The sequence below is a fragment of the Lynx canadensis genome, chromosome D1, assembly GCF_007474595.2.
Source record: "Lynx canadensis isolate LIC74 chromosome D1, mLynCan4.pri.v2, whole genome shotgun sequence".
Lineage (NCBI taxonomy): Eukaryota > Metazoa > Chordata > Mammalia > Carnivora > Felidae > Lynx > Lynx canadensis.
This window is the reverse complement of record NC_044312.2, coordinates 86,109,561-86,133,263: the sequence shown is the minus strand read 5'-3', so window position 1 is coordinate 86,133,263 and position 23,703 is coordinate 86,109,561. Positions and strand designations below refer to the sequence as shown.

The following is a 23,703-nucleotide window of genomic DNA, read 5'->3' as shown; positions in this document are numbered from 1 at the left end:
AAATTCTACTGGCCAAGGAGGCAAAATTCTTATCTTACTTATGCCTAAATTTTCAGTAATAAGACTTGAAATATGCTGATATATCCTGTATATAATTAAGATGACTAAATGACATTATAATAAATTGGCCATTTGCAGGAAAGGTTTGGGTATGTTAGAAAAAAGATCTAAAATCACAAAAATTTATAATAAAGATTCAAGAAGTTTCAACAATCAGATATTAGAAATGATTTCCTAAGTAAGAATCATTATTCCTTAAACATTTATTAAACATCTAGAAAAAGCTTAGTTACTGTGCTATGAATTTTTATACTTTATTGCCTTTAATGATGTATTACTTTCATAAACCTAACCTGGAAAAAAGAAAACTATAAATATGTGGCCCTGACTTCCCAGAGGTTACAAAGTATTAGATACATAAGATTATATGAAATCACATGTTTGAGGCAGACAATAAGTACCTTGGTAAATAGTAACTCTAATAAAAAGAGAACTAGTGAATGTAAAGTGTGTTAACATATAATTAGAATGTTAACTAATAAGTCAAAAACTATTTGAGAATGTAAACTACAGTCGTTTAAAACATTCAAATTGGATTACATTGATCAATTAGCAAAAGATAAAACTATCAAACTTTTAGAAGAAAACAGGAAAAAAACCCTACGGTGGGCAAAGATGTGTAAAATGGGAGGGGTAGGAGAGAGAAATTGCTAACCACTAAAAAAAATGATAAGATAAACTTTATCTAGATTAAAAACTTTAACTCTTCAAAAGATACTGTTATTAGAAAAGGCAAGCCATAGACTGGAGGAAATTATTGCAAAGATATACCAAAAATATTTCAGGAATTTCATAATTCAATAATAAGTAGATAAATAACCCAATTAAAAAATGGACAAAAGACTTAGACAAAAGAAGACAGGCAAAATAGCCAATAAGCATATGATAAGATGATCAACATCATTAGTTGTTAGGGAAATGCAAATTATCGCAATGTCATACAGTTCAAGTGTACTATAATGGCTAAAATGTGAAAGACTGAAAATAAAAAGGTTTAGAGGGATGTGATTCCTAGAAAGATGAAAATACGTATCTGTACAAAGACTCATACATTAATGTCCATAGCAGCTTTATTCATAAAGGCTTCAATCTGGAAATAACTCAAATGTCCATAAATAGGTGGAAGAATAAAGAAATCGTGGTATATTTTTATGCTCAAAAACTAATTAGCAATAAAAGTAAACTGGTGACATGTACAACACTGTAGATGGTGCTGATATTAACCAATATGATTGTTTGATATTGTATAATGAAATGTGGAAATATTTGGAAGATTGGCATAACTCCATGAACCAATCAATGCCTTCCAAATGACCAAGGAATGATATGTCAATATCTTGAAAGGGTAAAAGACCCATTCAAAGTGCAAGATAAAGCAATGAATGCCTTTTAGTGTAGCATAATATGAAAAAGTTCATTCACAGTTTTTGATTTCACATTGTAATATTTGTAATGTTTGTAAAACTATTACTTTTTGAGTTTCAGTGTATATTGAAGAATCTCTACAATTATCGAAAAAAAAAAAAGGCTACTAAAACACTTCTCCCTTTTCCAACAATGTTATCTGTGTGAAGTCAGATTTTCTTTTCATACTTGAACCAAAACAATATATCACAATGGATTGAATAATGAAGCCAATATTAGAACCTGCTGTTTCCTACTAAGGAAAAATGTAAAACAATGTTACTCTTCTAACTAAATTTTTTTTTAAATCATTATTTTACAATCATGTGATCAGTTCATTATTATTTTAACAGAATTCGTAAATAAATACTTGAAAATTTCTTAGTTTCAATTTGTAATATAGTAAATATCAATAGATACAACCCAAATAATGTTTTTTTGAGATCATCAATAGTTTTTAAGAGTGTAAAGAGGTTCTAAGATTAAAAAGTTTGAGAACCACTGAACTAAAGTTCTGATCTGGTATACTTATAACTCTGCTACCAGATTTACCAACTATTTTGTAACCTACATTAAAAAAAATTTTTTTTAATGTTTATTTATTTCTGAGACAGAGAGACACAGAGCATGAGAGGGGGAGGGGCAGAGAGGGAGACACAGAATCTGAAGCAGGTCCAGGCTCTGAGCTGTCAGCACAGAGCCTGACGCAGGGCTCGAACTCACAAAACGTGAGATCATGACCTGAGCTGAAGTCGGTCACTCAACAGACTGAGCCACCCAGGTGCCCCACGTAACCTACATTTTTTTAAATCAGCAGCTTTATTGAGATATAATCTACATACCATTCAATTCACCTACTTAAAGTATACAATTCAGAGGTTTTTTAGTATTCACAGATATGTGCAACCATTACTCAAGGCAATTTTATAACATTTTCATCACCTTAAAAAAAAACAAAAAACAAACCAATCTTTTTATTTATCACCCCACCACATACTCAAGGTCTCCCTATCTCCCAGCACTCCAAAGCCTTAGGTAACTGCTATCTACTTTCTGTCTCTACAGATTTCCCTATTCAGGACTTTCATATTAATGAAATCATATATGTTCTATTGTGATGGCTTCTTTTACTTAGCATAATCTTTTTAAGGTCCATCTGTCTTATAGCAAGTATTAGAACTTTATTCCTTTATATAGCCAAATAGTATTTCATTGTATGGATATACCACATTTGCCTATCCAGTATCAGTTAATAGAGATTTAGGCTGTTTTCATCTTTTGGCTGTTATTAATAATAATGCTATAAACTTTCAGGCACAAGTTTCTATGTGGACACATGGTCTCATTTCTATTGGGTATATACTAATGGGTGGAATTGCTAGGTCACACTGTAACTCCAGGTTGAATCACTGAAAAGTGCCACACTGTTTCCAAAGCAACTGTACCCTTTTATATTCCCACCAGCAGGGTATAAGGATTCCATTGTCTTTACCTTGCCAACACTTAATGTTACCTGAGGTTTTGTTTTACCCATCCTAGGGAATGTTAAGTAGTATCTCATTGTAATTTTGATTTGCATTTTTGTGGATTAATGATGTTGAGCATCTTTCATGTGCTAATTGGCCATTTGTACATCTTCTCTGGAAAAATGCGTACTCAAATTACTGTCCCATTTTTATTGAGTTGTCTTATTATTGATTTGTAAGCATTCTTTATATATTGTAGATAAAAATCTGTAATCAGATATGACTTGCAAATATTTTCACCTACTCTGTGGGCTGCCTTTAACAATTTCTTGACGGTGTCCATTGAACATAAAAGTTTTTAATATTGATGTGCTTGGCTGGCTTAGTTGGTAGAGCATGCATTTCTTGATAGTTTTGGCTGCTACATTCAGGTTTCCGATCCATTCTGCATTAATTTTTGTACATGCTGTGGAGTAATGGTTCACCCTCATTCTTTTGCATGTGGCTATCTAGTTGTCCTATTCCATTTGTTGAAAAAGCCTATCGTTTTCTTATTGAATGGTCTTGGCACACTTGTCGAAATCAGTTGACCATAGATATATGGGTTTATTTCTGGACTCTCAATTCTATTTCATTGATCTATATGCCTATTCTTATGATAGTACTACACTGTCTTTTACCATTGTTTTCTAGAAAGTTTTGCAATTGAGAAGTATGAGCCCTCCTAGCTTATTCTTTTTTTAAAGGATTATTTTGGCTATTCTAAGTCTTCTGAAATTCCGTAGCCATTTTAGAATCAGCTTGTAGATTTCTCCAAAAAAGTCAGCTGGGATTCTGATAGGGACTGTGTTGGATCTGTAGATCAGTTTGGAGACAATGGTCATATTAATTTTGAACCTTCTGATCCATGAACCTGGAAAGTTTTTCCATTCATTTAGATCTTTTAAAATTTCTTTCAACAATGTTATGTAGTTTTCAGAGTATAAGTTGTACATTCTTCTTGTTAAAATTATTTCTAAGTATTTTATTCTTTTTGATGCTATTATGAATGCAATTGTTTTCTGGATTTCATCTTCAGATTGAAACACAAGTTTTTAATATTTACCTCCCCACTACAGAGTAAGGTGCCTGAAAGGAACCAGTGTCTCTCATTCATTTTAAAATTTCCACTATATATATAGTGGACTATAGCACTGTCAGTCACTAAAAAGCAGTGTAGAAGAAATGAATGAATGAATGAGATACAACACAGCTTCAGTAATAAAATTTATAAGAAATGCGGATTTTCTCCACAGTTTGTTGACAGAGAAATATTTGGATTTAAGAAAGCTTGATGTGAGACGCACCAGTTGGGATAGTTTGTGACTGTTGATCTCAGGGTTGTGAAGTTTGAGCCTCATGTTGGGGGTAGAGTTTACTTAAAAAAAGGAAATCTTGATGTGAAAAGTCAAACTTTTTTTCTGATTAAGATCTAATTTTTCTTTTGCTCAAAGTTTGCAATTATTAAAGAGGAATGTTAACTTGAACAGCAGGAAGTTGCTATGGTAACCCTTAGAAAGCTCAAAAGCACAAGTCACTGACAATGTATGGGGGTATGCTGTCAATCATACTCCTCTCTCTACTTGTGCAGGAAGGAATATGGTGCTTTACAAACTTAATAGCCCTTAAACAATGTCTCAGCTTTAACCCTTATACAGTATGTTTATATACAGCATCTTAAAATGGCATTCTTTTATCTCCTTGGTGAACTCAAAATTTCAATTATATCTTATATTTCTGTTAATTTAATTAATGTGTATTAATTTAATTTAAATGGCATTTCTTTATCTCCTTGGTGAACTTCAAATTTCAATTCTATCTTTTATTTCTGTTAATTTGATTTAATTTCTGTCAGTGTTTATTCCTGTTAGTTTAATCAAATGTAGAGTTTGCATAGATCCATGAAATCTCACCAAGGATAGTCTTTGTTTCTGTGATTTGCTTGAACAGGTCATTTCACTTGGGATACTACTTTACTCAGCCGAAGGCAGGATCCTAGCTCAGATGAGCCCCACGTCCTCTCTAACTCCAAGATAAAAGATATGAGAGCTACTAGCTTTGAGAGAATGAGTTCCAGAATAAAAACGTGCTACGTATTCTATATGAGGTGCTGGAACCCAGTTTTCTGGGTTCAAACCATGGTTTCTCAGGTATTAAATATTGATCTAGTTTCTTAACTTCTCTGTATCTCAGTTTCCTTACATGTAAAATGTAGATTACAACAGTAGTTATGTAAGGATTTTATAAGAACTTTAAGATCTTGACTTTAAGTATTTCGTATTTGTTAGTGCTATCATTATTATTATTGAGACTTCCTAGAGAAGTAAAGGAAAACAAAGCTCAACATTATTCTGCTACGAAAGTCATTCTATATCAAAGTGTTAATTTAGTGTATGTACATTAGAAAAGATGATTTCAGTGATTTAGCTTATTTTGACTTTCAGATTCATTCACTGCAGGTGATTTTTTTTTAGTTTTATTATTTCTAGTATTGTGTTTGTTATAGAAATATATTTAATAATAAATACTGTGGAAAAATATACAATGTAATTGTACTTTCTCTATTACATATAAAATAACAACAATGATGAAAATTGTCCCAAACTTGCTTCTTGAATACTCTTTTTATAAAAAAAAAAAATTGGGGCGCCTGGGTGGCGCAGTCGGTTAAGCGTCCGACTTCAGCCAGGTCACGATCTCGCGGTCCGTGAGTTCGAGCCCCGTGTCGGGCTCTGGGCTGATGGCTCAGAGCCTGGAGCCTGTTTCCAATTCTGTGTCTCCCTCTCTCTCTGCCCCTCCCCCGTTCATGCTCTGTCTCTCTCTGTCCCAAAAATAAATAAACGTTGAAAAAAAAAATTTAAAAAAAAAATTAAGTTTTATTTATTTAACGAATCTCTATATCCAGTGTGGGGCCTGAACTCATGACCGTGAGATCAAGAGTTGCATGCTCTTCTGACTGACCCAGCCAGGTGCCCCAGCCTCTTGAACACTCTTAAGAAAAGGACTTTTTGAGCTGATGAGGCAAATCTTACAAAAATCCCTCTTTTTCTGTCTGGGGAGGTGGACCTTTTTCCCTAAGAGTGTTGTTTCAGGAGGTTTACACATAGAAACAGCAAGGGAAGAAAAGGACATGTCCTATTTAGATCAGTGTTTGTCTTTTCTTTTCCTTTTACATTTTTTTAGTGTTAATTTATTTTGAGAGAGAGAGAGTGCACACAAGCAGGGGAGAGGCAGAGAGAGGGGGAGACAGAATCCCAAGCAGGCTCCCGGCTGTCAGCACAGAGCCCAACATGCGGCTCAAACTCACGAACTGCGAGATCACAACCCGAGCCGAAATCAAGAGTTGGAGGCTTAACTGACTGAGTCACCCAAGTGCCCCTTTTCTTTTTTTCCTCAAAATTTTGAATGTGGCAAAATATATATAACATAGAATTTACCATTTTAACTATTTTTAAGTGTATAATTCCGTGTTATTAAGTACATTCATGATGTTGTGCCACTACCACCAACAATTATTTTCAGAAACTTTGTACCTATTAAGTAACTTGCCATTCCCTCTCCCTCAGCCCAGGGCAGCCACCATACTACCTTCCGTTTCTATGATTTTTACTACTTTAAGTACTTCGTATAAATGGAATCACAGTATTTGTCTTTTTGTGACTGACTTATTTCACTTAGGATCATGTCCTCAGATTCATCAGTGTTGCAGCCTATGTTAGAATGTCCTTCCTTTTCTTTTTTTATTAAAAATTTTTAACATTTTTATTCATTTTTTGACAGAGACAGAGCACGAGCTGAGGGAGGGCAGAGAGAGAGAGAGAGAGAGAGAGAGAGAGAGAGGGAAAGAGAGACAGACAGAATCTGAAGCAGTCTCCAGGCTCTGAGCTGTCAGCACAGAGCCCGATGCGGGGCTTGAACCCATGCCTGAGCTGAAGTCAGCCACTTAACTGACTGAGCCAATGAGGCACCTCATAATTTCCTTCCTTTTCAAGGCTGAGTAATATTCCATTGCAATATAGGCCACATCTTATCAAGTTCATCTGTTAATGAATACTCAGATTGGTTCCACATTTTAGCTATTGTAAATAATGCTGCTATGAATATGGGTGTGCAAATTATTTCTTCAAGATCTATATCCATATCTTAGATCTTTATGATTAATCTAATGATTAATGAAAAGATATCAGTAAAAAATCAACCACATAACACAATGTATTATGCATTTACAAGAAATCAAAGAAAAAAATAATATTATTAAAGATAGACTTACCATATACTCACTGTATATTAAAACTACAAATACACAACAATTTAACAATCTAAAGTAAAGGACATTTTGCTCTCTGGCATTCCTGAAATCTGTTCTACTTAAATGGCATATGAAAATAATTTATCAGACTCAGACTCCGAGTGTTTATATATTGCTCTTCATTATGTAGCACTAATTAGGGGAAAGGAGTTTTGGAAAGATTCTTACCTGGATAAGATGTGTTGGCATTGTGATCATACAAGCTGAAAGAGAGGTTCGCAGAAGACCACGGAGGACATACAGGAACTTCGTAAGGCTGTGACTGTTGCCATTTTCCGTACAGCAGATGTCATCCCCCCACAAAGGTGAACCAAGATTCTGGATTCCTATTCTTAAAATGTTTTTCTGTTTTTTCTAAAGAAATGCGTGTGTCGGGTTGGGGGGGGGGACAAACACATTAAGTTTTATTAACAAATAGGATACCTCCTTTAGTTCTATTTGCCAGTTTTTGAAATTTATAACATAGCAGGGAGATAGTAGAGATGTTAAAAAGCTTTATGTATAGTTAATATACGGCAATATAAAGGAAATCTTCTATATTGCAGGAGTATTAAAAAATAGCTGTTTTTTTCTCACTTTTGGAAAATTTGAAGAGTATCAAAAGCCTCAAGTTTCTAAATTTTAAGTGACCACTTTACGAATTATGTTTGCGACAGCTGAAATAATACATAAAAAAATCAGTTAGCAATAAAGAACATCTAAACTAGAATACTTAGAAACCATTCTTAGTATTCTAAAATTCTACAAGTCTTTCAATAAACTATAACTTGCTCAGTATTTTTCATTTAGTGCTATTACGTCCAATGCCTGATATTTTGTTTGAAAGAAGTTTAAAAATGTGTGTTTTGCTTTTATACCTTATATTTGCTTTTACTTATTCTTCTTGAAGCTATTTTTACAAAATAATTCAGTTCAATACTTATCAAAATTGAACAAATGAACATTTGGAACTCAAGACTACTGATATTAAGGTCATAATGATGACTGATATTTCTTGGGAAAAGGGCATTTAAAAACCATTAAACAAAACCTACACTGATTATCAATAAGCATTTGCCAGAGATGTATTTATAACAAATTCTACTGTTTGTGTTATCCTAACCAAACAAATGTTTTATAAATGCTTTCTTTATTTTGTATTTAAAATTTTTTTAAATTTTTTAAAATTATTTGTTTTTTGAAAGAGAGAGACAGAGCACGAGTGGGAGAGGGGCAGAGAGAGAGGGAGACACAGAATCCAAAGCAGGCTCCAAGCTCTGAGCTGTCAGCACAGAGCCCAATGAGGGCTCGAACTCATAAGCCAAGCCATGAGATCATGACCTCAGCCCAAGTTGGAACCTCAACCAACTGAGCCACCCAGGCACCCCTATAAATGCTTTCTTTAGCAATCTGGCAAAATTTCTGGGCAAAGGAAGGAGACATTAGCAAAACCTGGTGCATGGAGATAATTTGAAACTTATCATTACAATTCTAATGGGGAAAATACATTTTCTCCCTTAAATCAAAAATTTGGAACTTGTGTCATTTGAGGTTTTTTTTTTTTTTTAAAAATTTTTTTTTTCAACGTTTATTTATTTTTGGGACAGAGAGAGACAGAGCATGAACGGGGAAGGGGCAGAGAGAGAGGGAGACACAGAATCGGAAGCAGGCTCCAGGCTCTGAGCCATCAGCCCAGAGCCTGATGCGGGGCTCGAACTCACGGACCGTGAGATCGTGACCTGGCTGAAGTCGGACGCTTAACCGACTGCGCCACCCAGGCGCCCCTTGAGTTTTTTTTTTTGATGAAGTCAGATCCTACAACATATTGCTTGTTATTGTTATAACAAATGAATAAAATTTATTTAACTAATAAAATGTATTAATCAACTACTATCTCTCTGATATTACACATGAAAGTTGAGTTTGTATACTTTTCAGAATTTATTAACAAAGGAAAGTAGGGAAATGAATAAAACACTGAAAAGTTAGAAGAGGAAAAACAGAAGGGGACAGTAATGAGTAAGATGGGTAAGATAGATTCACAGTCTGGACTGTGCAACTAAGAAGATGTGATTCTGAGCAAGACACAACACTACTTAGGCATTAGTTCTCTCATCTCTACAATAAAAAATTGTTCTATGAGATCACGCAATCCTTTAAAATATATAAAGGGACATGATATATAAAGGGCCTGGATAAAGCTATTAAAATGTGATTACAGAAAAAGGAATTTAGTTTAAGCACATTTGAAAAATTCTTCCTGACTCCAAAGACCTGAAACGTGATGATACTATCAAGGCAGCTAGTCCAGTTTTCTTTTCTGGTTGTATTAAGGTTATGATAGGCAACCCTTAAGACATATATTAACGTCATTGGCAGTCCATAAAAATTGTTTTCTTTTTTTATTTCTGCATTACTTGAGTGAAATGAAGTAATAATATGTACCAGGGCATGTATGTATTAGAAGTCTAAATGCATTTTGATGAATTTGTGTAAGATATCTCTGAAATGATAGGTTATCCCTTTTACTGTATTACTTAGAAACTCAGAATTTAAGTAAAATGGCAAGATTAACCTTCATTTTGTCATCCCAAACTTGTTTTCTCTTGAACTGTAGCTTAAATTAGATTTTGAACAGAAAGAGCAATCTAGAAAAGTGGAGAGACAAACCTGCCCCCAAAATCTAGGTATTAAAACAAAATCTGAAGGTAGAAGGAGACTAGAAGGTAGAAGGTAGAAGGAGAGCAGCATTATACGGTTTTCCCTACCAATATTTCAGAAACTAAAGGTCAGCTGTATTTTAACCCAGTCACCATTACCAACTATTGTATCAAAAAGCATCTGCTAAAAGTTTATAACAAAAATGATGATAGGTACAGAAGCAGGAGAACTGTAGAAGTTTAGTGACTATGACAGATATGCTGATACACATACACACATACATATATACCTGTATATATATGTATACACACACACACACACACACATATACATATGTGTGTGTGTGTGTGTGTGTGTGTGTATAAAGAATGACAATATTAAGCCAAAGAATGAAAAAGATATTTAAGTGAGGTAGGTACTCACCACATCAGAACATATTTGAGCATGATACTTCAACATAGGGAATACATTTATATATTTAAACAAATTTTTTTAATGTTTATTTATTTTTGATAGAGGGATAGAGAGAGACAGAGTGTCAGGGAGGGGCAGAGAGAGAGGGAGACACAGAATCCAAAGCAGGCTCCAGGCTCTGAGCTGTCAGCACAAAACCTGACGCAGGGCTCGAACTCCCGAACCACAAGATCATGACCTGAGCTGAAGTTGGGCATTCAACCAACTGAGCCACCTAGGTGACTTGGGAATACATTTATATATATATATATTTTTTTAAATGTTGACTTCTTCAACGTTTATTTATTTTTGGGACAGAGAGAGACAGAGCATGAACGGGCGAGGGGCAGAGAGAGAGGGAGACACAGAATCGGAAACAGGCTCCAGGCTCTGAGCCATCAGCCCAGAGCCCGACGCGGGGCTCGAACTCACGGACCGCGAGATCGTGACCTGGCTGAAGTCGGACGCTTAACCGACTGCGCCACCCAGGCGCCCCTACATTTATATTTTTAAAAATATAATAGTAAGTGCAAAAGCAAAGGCTGATTTACAAATTTCCTGTGTAATTTCTGGCATATAATTCCTTTGCTATGCCATATAATAATGGGGCACACTGTGAGGTATAATCAAAAAATTTTTAATATAATTTATTGAGGTCTAATCAAACTAAAAAATAAACTTTTGTTGAAAGCTGAATAATAAGTATTAAATTCATTCCAATGAGAACATCTAAAATATTTAATCTGGATATCTAAGTGAAATCAATTTTCAAACTTCATTTTTATTTATTAGATATTTAAAAATCATAACTTAAATGAAATTATGACAGCAATTTGTAAACATCTCCACTCCAAATATCTTTGCAGATGAGCTACTTTACTTACTACAAAGTTATTATACAGTATTCTATAATACTCAATTCCTTATAGCCTATCTCAAATTAAGTTAGTTTATTTGAAAATGTAAGTTTATTTGAAAATGTAGCGATACAGAAAGGAAGATGAAAATTTCCTTTTAAAAAGAATTTATTTCAGTATCAGAACATTATTTTGACTCAGGAATAAGATTTTTTGAAGCAGTGCTCGATAGATGAATTTTTGTGGCTTCTTGAACTCATCTAAAGTTTCTGAGACAGAAATATAGTTGAGGTAATTTAGCAAATGATATACTCTAAAATGTAACAATATGGAAATTTAGTAGATATATTTTAATTCCAATAAAATTGGAAATATATTTTATAACTTATCGGTATGTTGTAAACTTTTTCAGCGTTCTTGGTATTCAGCATATAAATGCTTACCTCAACCCTTTTAACCTTTATAAAAGTCAATAGTTGTAGAACTTCTGGTTCAGAGACAAACCAGTTCAGTTCATCGGCTTTCATCAAATAAAATACTATTTATTGAAAATGGTGGTATTTTTAATACTCAAATAAACAACTAAGAAAACAAACATTTCATTCCATTCCAATAATAGCTTACTTATCAAGGGTCCTTTGGATGGATGGGTGTGTGTACATATATATAAATATGTGTACATATGTATATATACATATACAAGCAAGTATGTGTGTATCTTTGTTATTGCCTTTGATTTTTTGTATTTTATAAAATTTCTTGCTCTTAGAAGATGTGTCATCATCCTGCAAGAACAGGAGCTCTGCACACTGTATCATAGGAACTGTTATGACATGTCTGTTTCCATAGTAACCACAGCACATAGGGAGAGGTGTCTGTCAGGGACCAATTTACCTCTCCAGACGGACAATGCCACCAAAAGGAGGACATAGTGCCCATAAATCTTAGCTAGGACCAAAAACGGAGCAACAATGAACAAAATAAAACTGTATTAAAAACCAAGGACCATCACAAAAACTGTAACACACGTGAAAAGCTATCTATAAATAAATGTATATACTTCACCACACGTATAGTATTTTCAACTTTGTATTAAACTGATGATCAAAACAAATTTAAAATTTATTAACATTGCTGTGGAAAAAACATTAAATATAGCAGTAAAGTTTATAAGAATACTTAAAAATTTATGGATTAAGAGCAAATGTAGTTGATAATGCCAAAAATAAGACTTTTGGATTCTTTACTTTCTTCGATAAAAATAATGGTGCTCTGGAAATAATTCTGCTGAAATAATATACATGAACTGAAAATCTTTAGCAGCTTTAGCAATTAAAATCACCGAGAAAGATTTCTAAATGGCATTATAACTGGAAATAAAATTTCTCTCATTTTGTTCAAGTTAAACTAACCAGAACATCTTTAATAGTGGGAATTTGGAATCTTTAATAGTGGGAATTTAAAAACTTGCGTTCTTAAAAACAGAGCTACAGAGAAATAATTAAGTTATAAAATATTTTAATATAGCAAATAAAAAATGCAGTTTTTATTCAGTGAAATAACCTAAAGCATGATATAACAAGAAATAAAATCTCAAAATAATTAATTCTTACTCACCAGGTTATTCAATTAAGGACTGAATGACAGAAATATAAAAAATTTTGATAAGAGGGGCATCTGGGTGACTCAGTTAGTTAAGCATCTGACTCTTGGTTTCAGCTCAGGTCATGATCTCATGGCACATGGGATTGAGTCCTGTGTTGGGCTCTGTACTGACAGCATAGAACATACTTGGGACTCTCTCTCTCCTTCTTCTCTGCCCCTCCCCTGCTCACTCTCCCCTCTCTCTCTCTCTTTCTCAAACTAAATTAACTTAAAAAAAATTTAGATACAAAAGTACACGTCTTGCAGATTTAGGAGTAATTTTCAAAATGCAGCAGTTTAGTTATTCCAGGTGCCACAAATATATATTTAAAAATAATTTATGTTGACAATGTATGTATATGTCTTTTGTGCATCCACTGAGAACTTAGCTAAAACTCTACACATCAAAAATCAAACAAAGGCTGCCTGTGCCCTGCTTATTTACATCTTCTGTGCTTGGAAACAGCTTGTTCACTGTTAATTATTCTAAAACCTTCTGGGTTACCCCTAGAGAGTTTAAAAACAACATTACATAGATGATTATAAAAAACTTTGAAGGTACTCAATACCTGGGGATTGGATCCATCAAATCCTTCCTCATATATGGTGTTCTGGATAAACTGAAGCAGCTTTATGTAGCCATGGGTCAAAGAACTGTTGGTAAGAAGTGGTTCAAATACAGAAATGGACATATTACACATACAATTCAAAATCTAAGCTACAACATGGAAGAAGTAATTAAAATTTATGAGACTACTAAAATATAATATAAAATTAACCCAAATAGTATAAATAATTTAAAAATATAAAGTCAGTACATCCAGGGAATACGTTACAATGCCTTATATTAACTAGCTCAGTGTTCTTGACATCATGGGAAAATAAAAATCTGTGGAGACTGAGATGTCTTAATTATGTCAAGCTTAGTTACCTCCAAGACAATTAATGATTTAATGAAGCAACCTAAAAGATGAAGCCACTATAGCTTTTCAGGAGTAATCATGGGTAATTAACACATAGTTAATGAACTGCTATGCCAAGTACACCTGAATCAATGTCCTGATCACCTGAGCTCATCTTCCAGAAAAGTTTTAATTTTCTTAGAACAAACTGCTAAAATAATAGTAATTTAAAAATTTGATCTTTTAAGACATGAAGATGAATATAATTTCTACTTTGTAAAATGAAATCAATAAAATAAATGTATAAATTTAAGAAGACATTATCTTTCACATGAATCTTAGCATTAATGTTACTGTTTTAAAATATTTTAGAAAAATGGGGAGCCTGGTAGGCTTAGTTGGTACAGCATAAGACTCATGATCTTGGGGTTGTGTGTTCAAACCTCACGTTAGGCACAGAGCTTACTTAAAACTTTTTTTTACAAACGTTATAAAACACCTCAAAGAAAATATAGTTACAATGAAGAAAATCTGGTTTAACATTGTCTGAATTTAATATTCTTGATAACGGACAACCTGTGTGCTATGGCTGAACATTAAAAGTCATGATAAAGAGGATCTGGAACATAGCTATTTCATAGACATTTTAGTAACTAATGCTGTAAAAGCTGTGGGTGACCTTAAAAATACAAAAGTATTTGCTCTACCATGATCCTAAGTAAAGCAATCACATATGCAGAATAAATGACCTAAAGAAAAAATGAAATATAATTTGAAGCACACATGCAACAAAAAAGAACATAAGAAGTTAGGAAAAGTAGCAGATTACTTAGTGTGCAAAATCAATGGTAGGTTGTTCAATAAAAATATATGCACATCTCTGCAAATATTTTATTGAACAGCAACATCTAGCCCCAAAGCAACTAACAAACAAGAAAGAAAGAAAGAAAGAAAGAAAGAAAGAAAGAAAGAAAAGAAAGAAAGAAAACCAAGAGAAAAGAATGCTGTTATATGCAGGTCGCCCGGGTGGCTCAGTTGGTTAAGTGTCTGACTTTGGCTCAGGTCATGATCTTGCAGTTCATGAGTGTGAGCCACATCGGTCTCTGTGCTGACGGCTCAGAGGCTGGAGCTTGTTTCAGATTCTGTTTCCCTCTTTCTCTGCCCTCCCCCCTTCACACTGTCTCTATCTCTCAAATATAAATAAACATTAAAAAGATTATTAAAAAAAAGAATGCTGTTATATGCAAAACAAATATGGCTCCAGTTGAAAGTTTTCGCAGTATGGTTATTTCTCATATATCTCCATTTTGGATGAAGATACATTGGATCACATGGTCACATTTTTCCAGTTTCATGAGTCTATAAATGTGTCTATGAAAAATGAAATTCCGTAAAGACAGTGATGCAACTATTTCATAAATACATGGATATTTATATATATATATATATATATATATAAATACATAAATATATATGAATAAATAAGTAACATATTTGTCCTGGGTAGCTCAACTTTCAGAATACAGTGCTGCTGTTTGAATTCCTGCATATTCAATTCTTATCTGGGTCAATTAGATTTGCACAAGGGGTAAACTCTGTTCCAAGGTCCCAGATTATGAAATGAATTTCAGCCAACCATTTGATGAATGTCAGTATGGGTTAAAGGAGGGTGGATCAAGAATATAGCCAGTTCATTCTAATCCACCAATAATGAATCTACCCAAGACCATTATTATTGCATGTATTACAAAAAGTTTCTTAAACATTTTTCCTTCTGCCCCAAATTGTTCAATAACAAAATTTGTCTTAAGTGCATGGTAGTAAATTTACTATGTGAGGTACTTTATAAAACACCACATACATAAATTACTTCTTAGTTTTTTGTTGCCACTGTTCAACCAATACAATCAATTATTTATTTCATATTCTCCCATTCTGATAGTAACCATAGTAAAGCTAAGATTCTCTTCAAAAGTGGTGGAGAGATTTGATATCAGAACAAAAACAAAGACATAAAGCCAATACATCTTAATCTCTTTCCTTATTTATCACTAACATAAAACAATCCAATCACCAACAATGCTCAGAACTTTACAAGCAATAAATTTCCTCAAACTAATTAGATTTCTAGGACAATAAACACTCTGATAACAAAATTAAATGGGAAAAAGACAATACATTTAGGTATATAAATTGATAATATTCATTTATGATGCATGGGTTATAGCATTTAAAATTGAACTAGTTTATATGGTATTGATATTAAACTACTACTAAGTATTATTAATCTCCATGAGATACATTTCCTTGTCAGCAATACTTATAATAATCAGTAAAAGATAAAAATATGTTCTACTGTCATCTAAAATTTTTTTAAGTTAAACCCCTTTAATTTTGAGGCTATTGTCTTTTTTGTTGCTTTTTAGCAGTAGAGTAACTTATAAACCAGGAATTGGCAGAAGGAAATCTAGTTACAAATATGTCCCTGTCCTCCTTATTAATGTTTCCAGGCATTTAACAAAGGTTAGCTTATCAAAGTATTTACAACATGTCCCAAAGACAGCACATTTCAAATCATGTGTATTATTTTAGCCAATTTTCTTAATTTTCAACAACTTATATGGTAAAATGATCTAACTTGATACCACAATTTCTCTTTAAAACTATAACATATAAAGAACGTAAAAACAATTATTAGAACTTTAATTTTTATCTTTAAAATATCAAGCATTTAAAATTTTTTTTCAGTTAAAAAAATAAAATCGTTCCATATACCTGCTTTAATTACCATGTTTTTTATAGTTTATTTCTTCATATTAATATTAAACATGTATAAAAGGGGTCTAATGACACAAAATGTAAATCTATATTCTGATGACCAAGTTCTACATCTTTTTTAAATTGATAGGAAAAAATGAGACTTTTGTACCTATCACTTCTCCCCCTGCCCCAATTTTCAGCAAGAGGTCTGACAGACATTTGTACCAGAGAACTTCAATTTCTATCAACAAATGGTAATGGTTTTTCCATGAAAAGTAATTTTGTCAATCTCATTAAGAAAGATAAAAACAATCTGCTGTAATATAGCTAGCTGTAGGTATAGATGTAGTATATCTAGAAAAGAAATCAAGCAGATAATAAAGAGCAGTTAAGTACCTTATAGTTTCTCAAAGAATGAACAAAGCAATACTTACAAAAGTCTCAATGTAATCAAAGAATAAATGTAACAACAACAAAAAAGCTTGGATAACAAAAGACAAGATTTTATTTGTGAAAAGATAGATTATAACAATAAAATTATGTATATATGGAATACATATCAAGATCTGAGTTCTAGGTCTATATCAGCAATTATAGCTAAATGGGTGATAATGAGGCAAAGTATTTAATTTTTCTGTTCTGGGCCTCAAAATTTTCTCATATGACAGAGTTGCACTAGATAATTTCTCTTGTCCTTCCTAATTTAAAATTAATGGCTCAAGAATGATTTTTCTTTTTCTTAAGACTGATTTTTCTCATTAAAATGCTTAATTGCTGGATTTTAAAAAATAACAACTTTTGGTGCATTTAAATATTGATTTAGCCACTTGAAAGAAATACTTAGGAAGAAAAACTGTTATCACTCCCAATTAGGATTAAAGTGAAGATTTTTGATATTATTATTAAGGTCATTCAGAAAATATGACTTGTATTACCAAAATTCTATTTATACATATATTTCAAATATTCATTTATGACAAACAGTAAGATACACTCACAGGGCAGTAGGTGCAATATCAAATGTCTCAACTAATTGTGTAAAATGGTTTGCTGAGCTAAAGTTATATTAGCATATAATTTGCATGTGACTATCTAGACTGTGAAGTCTATTCACAACTAATTTTCAAGTTAAAAATTCCATTACTACTACCCTGAAGACTGTCACTGATTTTCCTTTTCTGATGCTTTTCAACCTAACAACACTGAGTTTGATTCTCTTCACCATGAATACTTAACTAAGAGTAGAACATATAGAGGATAGAAATGCAAGGAGAGAAATGACTAGCACAGACCTCTGAGTCACAGCTGGGAAAATACTAAGAACATGAGGATGCAAGAATTGCATGCATAGGCCAAATAATCCACTGTCAGATAGAGATACTATCTCTAGTTGAGAGGTTATGGTGTTTCATGAAAAATAATTCAGTTCAACTACTCTGATTTCCTTTACTTACTAATGTAAATAAGTCATTAGATTATGTCTCCTACTACCCATCATTGTTTCTGTCATCTCTCCAACTCTGGGTCATTAATTATCTTTCGAACGTGCTGGCCTTTCAGTTTCTTGATCACTTCTCTCCCAATTATCTTATCTCCATCCTACCTATGGTGCTCACTCTTTTTTTTGTTTGTTTGTTTTTAAGTAGGCTTCATGCCTAGAGCAGAGTCCAACACGGGGCTTGAACTGTTCTAACAGCTTTACTGGAATGATGTTGGTGTAAGCCTAATTGGAGTGGTTTTAAGTGAAAATGTAAGGGAAGGAATTGGAGATACCAAATATTAGAAAATTCAAGGAGTTCTGGTGCAGAAAAATAGAATAGTAGCTGGCAGAGGAAGTGGGATGGGAGATGTTTTAATTTTCTTAAAAGGAAGAGATAAGAGTATGTTTATATATTATAGAATGCATCCAGTAGAAAGGAAAAGTTAATGGTACAGGAGAGAGATGGAAGAATTGCTAGAGTGACATCCTAGGGGATGAGGTCTGTGAGCAAGCAGGGGTTCTGTTTGAACTCATGACCCTGAAATCAACACTTGAGCTGAGATCAAGAGTCGGACACTCAAACGACTGAGCCACACAGGTGCCCCTATGGTGCTCACTCTTATGATCATACCTTAGACCTTGCCATTATCAATAACTGCTATACCTATTTAATCTCAGTTCGTGCTCTCTCCTCCCCACAACCACCACTTCCTATCTTCCCTAGACTCCATATGTAATCTTTTGACCACACTGAAACCTCCATACCATTGCCTACCACCTCGTCACTCACTCCCCTTGATACACTCTTTCAACTATTTAACCATTTTGATCCATGATCAAACCTTGTTCCTACTTCCTTGCTCTTTTCTTGCTTTGTCTCACTTGCTCAGCAAAACTGTTAGGCTAAATTTAACTCTCTGCCCACTCCACATTTGCCTCATTACAGCTAAAAGTGGTGGGAGAAATGGCTCCATCTAAGTGGACTGGTCTCACTGTAAATTCATGACCTCAAACTTCAATAGGCCTTTAGTGTAGGTGTTTAAATATTTCACTTATTGGGGTGCCTGGCTGGCTCAGTCGGTACTGTATCTCTTAATCTCAGGGTTGTGAGTTCAAGCTCCACATTGGGTATAGAGTTTGCTTAAAAAAAAAAAGTTTAATGAGTAGTTCACCTATGGTAACGTGGGAAAGACAGTATTCTGTTGGTACAGATGCTGATGGGTGGCAAATGTAGTAATAGATGTCTCTGCTGGTTTTATCTGTTTTCTCAGTGAAAGGTCATAAGCTAAGAATAAAGACTGGTAAGTATATTACAGGTTTGTATAAAAAAAGAGAAAGTATAAAAAAGTCATTGTGGAGGGTGAGACTGTGTTAGCCATTTGTATTTATCTTTGGAGAAATGTCTGTTCAAGTCCTTTGCCCAGATTCTAATCAGGCTATTTGTTGTTGAGTTGTAGTTCTTTATATATTCTGCATATTAATTCCTTATCAGATAAAAGATTTTCTCCCATTACTTAGGCTGCCCTTTTGCTGAGGTGATTGTGTCTTTGGATGCACAGAAGTGTTTAAGTTTGAAGTAGTCCCATTTGTCTATATATTTTTTTTTTTTTTGCCTGTGCTTTTGGTGTTATATCCAAGAAATAACTGTCAAATACAATGTCATGAAGATTTCTGCCTTTGTTTTCTTTTAAAACGTGTATAGTGTGTGGTCTTATGGATAGGACTTTAGTCCATTTTGAGTTAATTTTTATATAGAGTATAAGATAAGGGTTCATCTTCATTCTTTTGCATGTGGATATCCAGTTTTCCCAGTACCATTTCCTGAAGACTGCTCTTTCCCCTTAGATGGTTTTAGCACTCTGGTTGATGATTGTTTGACCATGTATGTCAGGGTTTACTTTTGGGTCCTTTATTATATTCTATTGGCCTAAATATCTGCCTTTATGACAGTACCAACCCACACTGCTTTGATTACTGTAGCTTTGTAAAACTTTTTGAAGTCAGGAAGTATAAGACCTCTAACCTTGTTCTTTTGCAAGATTGCTTTAGTTATTTGGAGTCCCTTGAGATTGAGTCCCTGTATGACTTTAAATAAACTAATTAAGCCTGATGTATCTATTTCCTCATATTCAAAATGGTGATATTATAAACTTCATGACATTTTGTAAGGATTAAATGAAATAACAAAAGTAATATGTTAATACCTGAGAGAAAATCAGTTCTCAGTAATTGTTAGCTATTATCAATCCCCATGTTGTCAATATACCATAGTAATGCTCCACTTACAGGATGGATGAAAGTCAGGTGGGATGGTGAGATGGAACAAGGTATGCACTTAAGGAAGTAAGAAGGAATGGGTCCACTACAACAGTACCACCTACAACTGCCAAGTGAGTAGCAAGAAGCATTCTGTTATCAAGTCTTTTAATAAGCTTTCAGGAGTGAGCTAAGTAGTGTAGGAGGCACAAGAAATATGGCTACTATCCACTCACAGACTTTTTTCTAAGGAGGAATTGATTTTCGAATGTGGTTTTCTCTAAAGAAAGAATATGATAGGGAAAAGAAAGCTGACTGTCCAGATTAAAAATATTTGCTTAAGTAGTTACATTACCAAAGGAGAAATAGCTTTATTGATTGGCCTATTAATAAAAATGTTGATTAGAATAAATTTCAAACATATAAGCAGAAATAATAACAAGGATGGAAGCTAAGATTCATTAAGTCCTTACTATGCTAGCCAGTGTTTGCTAAGTGGTAAATTTTTGTTATCTCATTTAACAATCCTAAGAAGTAGTTTCTATTATTATTATTCTGATGGAAGCCTAAGAAATGTGAGCCCAGAGAAGTAAAGTAACTGGTACAATGTCATACAGCTAGTAAGTGGATGACTCAGGATTCAAATCCAGATTGTCTAACCAAATGGCCCCTATCTAAACTATGCTGTCTCTCAAGGTTTATAAAAAGAAAAAGAAAAAGAAAAAGAAAAAAAAAGGCAAAATCACCCATAATTTAAACACTCGGAGATCATGACTGTTAGGCTGTTGATGCAAATCTTTACAGAATACTTCCTACATACATATATCATATATTACATATATTATATTTTTTCTAACCCACTTTGTTTTTATTCTCACTTTGCATGCAAGGTACTTCATTAGGTGGATATAACATAGTTTATTCAACCCATCTATACTGACAATTCTTAGGTTATCTCCAGATTTTCAGTATTACACACAAATTATGGTAAGAATTCTTGTACACACATCTTTGTTAACTTGTATCATTATTTCTTTAAGAATGGGAAATGGGATGATGGCAACAATGATAATGTACACTCCAACTTTTGATATCCTTTCTTAGGATTGTTTTAACAATGTACACTCCTATAGTTAACATGAGTGACAACCACATCATCTTTAACACAGGGTATTATCATTTTAAATATCTGGTAGCTGAAAAATGGTTTTTGTTTACATTTCTTTGATCATTAGTAAGGCTTATTAGGTATTTTTGTTTCTTCTTTCAAGAACATCCCATTGTTATCTTTTCCCCATTTTGTATTAGGATATTCAACTTGTTAGCAGTTTAAAAATTCTCTAAATTTGCTAAAAATATTAACATATATGTACATATATGCGTTTGTTTTTTAAATTTTGAAAAAATCTTAAACTTATAGAAAAATTGCAAACATAGAAAAAAAAATTTTCCTGCTCCACTAGAGGATAAGTTGCTGACATTGATGACCCGTCACTTCCTAATTATTTAGGTTATGATTCGTACAAACATTCTTCTACATAACAATAATATAACCACCTGACTTAAGATATTGGTATAATTTGGAAATTGTTACTACCATCTGACACTCAGAGCCCATTCAAGTTTTGCCACTTGTCCCAATATAATCCTTTATAGCAAAGGACTCAGTTGAAAATCACATGTTGTATTCACTTATCATGTCTCTTTTCAGTCTTCTTCAATCTGTAAGTGCCTTAGACTTTCTTGACTCTTACGGTCTTGACAGTTTTGAGGATTACAGGCCAGGTATTTGGTAGAATGCTCCCAATTTGGGTTTGTTTGGTATTTCCTTATGATTATTAGATTTAAATTATGTATGTTTGGTAGAAACACAGAAGCATTCCTGAATTCTCAACGCATATTATCAGATGATACATGATTTCAATTTGCCCCATAACTGCTGACATTAACTTGATTAAAGTTATGTCTGTCAGGCTTCTGTACCATATAATTATTCTTTCCCTTTTGTAGTCAATAAATATTTTGTGAGAAGGTACTCTGTGGTTATGTAAATATCTTTTTCCTCAATAACTTATTTATTCATTCATTTATTTGCATCAATATGTACTCATGGCTTCCTGCTTCATTAAATGGGTTATAATCCATTTACTATCGTTATTTATTCTGATGCTCAAAATTTTACCTATTTGTCCAGTGGGAACTCCTTTGAGCTGGCTTCTGTATCCTTTTGATATGCCCTGCCCTGACCTCATCATTCTTTAAGCACTTCTAAACATAAAAAAGACATTACAGGTGTCTCCTTATCTTTCCTTTGAATTGAAAACATTTTTTTCTTTTTTTAAAGTAGGCTCCACACCCAATGTGGGGCTCGAACTCATGACCATGAGATCAAGAGTCAGATGCTCTACCGACTGAGGCACCCCTCTTTGTCTTTCCTGTGAATCAAACATTTCTCCAAACAGTCTTGAGTCCTTCATACGGAGAACAGTATTTAGATCTGATCACTAGATACAGTTTTTGCCATTTTCCCACTCCAAGAATTTAAGGCATTCTATTTTCTTCCTGTACTTCTATAATTTCAATTACTATATTTAAATCTTTAATCTTTGGAAATATAGTTTGATGTGAAATATGAAAAATGGATTTCACTATATTATTCCCAAGTGATTAGGCTTTCCCCACTTATTTGAAATACCTCCCCATTACAAAAATGATGTTTGTTCATCATAAAAATTCAAAGACATAAAACATACAAAGAATAGGAAAAATACCAAAACCCACTACCCAGAAGTGAACACTGTTAACATTATGATGAACATCCTCTCTGACATCTCTCTGTACCAGCCCTTCCTTCTCTTACTGAGAGAAACTAATGTGGGATATTGAGAAGTATGCTGATAAAAATGTTCTTCATTGTGAAGAATATTTTACCGATACACAAATATAAGCAGGGTTATAAGAACTATGTACATATTTGTTTAATTTTGACATTTCTCTCACAGCCTTTCACATACTACATATATTATGAGTTTCTAAAATGGTCTTAGAAGGAAATTTACTTTGAGCCTTTCGTGAGCTTCTCTGACCACATATCATTAAAATTTTGGAACCTAAATTGACATCTCCTGAATTAGTATTAGAAAAGAATTTGGGATTGGCTATATAAAATTTTATATACCATATATCCCATTACTAAAATCTGCTTTTTCACTTTATTATATCTTGGATGCTAAGCTCACCTCAACTCTCTTATGCAGAAAACACTGCTGCAGAAATCACCTGCTAGAACCACTACTACAGTCTTTGCGACTAGCATCAGCTGTAGACCTTAATAAAAGCCACGCCCCCACCACCCTCTGAAGTGTATTTCTCTTGAAAGGCAACAGGCACTTGAGCCCAAATAAAGCTGTAGTTTATATACCTTTCCTCAACA

General features: G+C 33.5%; 1 protein-coding gene across 1 annotated transcript in view; it reads right to left on the bottom strand.

Moving 5' to 3' along the window:
• The window catches only part of ELP4 (elongator acetyltransferase complex subunit 4), a 249,704-nt gene that overhangs the window by 147,413 nt on the left and 78,588 nt on the right, over positions 1–23,703 (bottom strand). The window contains exons 6-7 of the mRNA XM_030331401.2: positions 13,442–13,526; positions 7,447–7,632 (exon numbers count right to left, since the gene is read on the bottom strand). Of these exons, the coding sequence (XP_030187261.1) occupies positions 7,447–7,632; positions 13,442–13,526 (271 nt within the window). The remainder of the gene's footprint in view (positions 1–7,446; positions 7,633–13,441; positions 13,527–23,703) is intronic.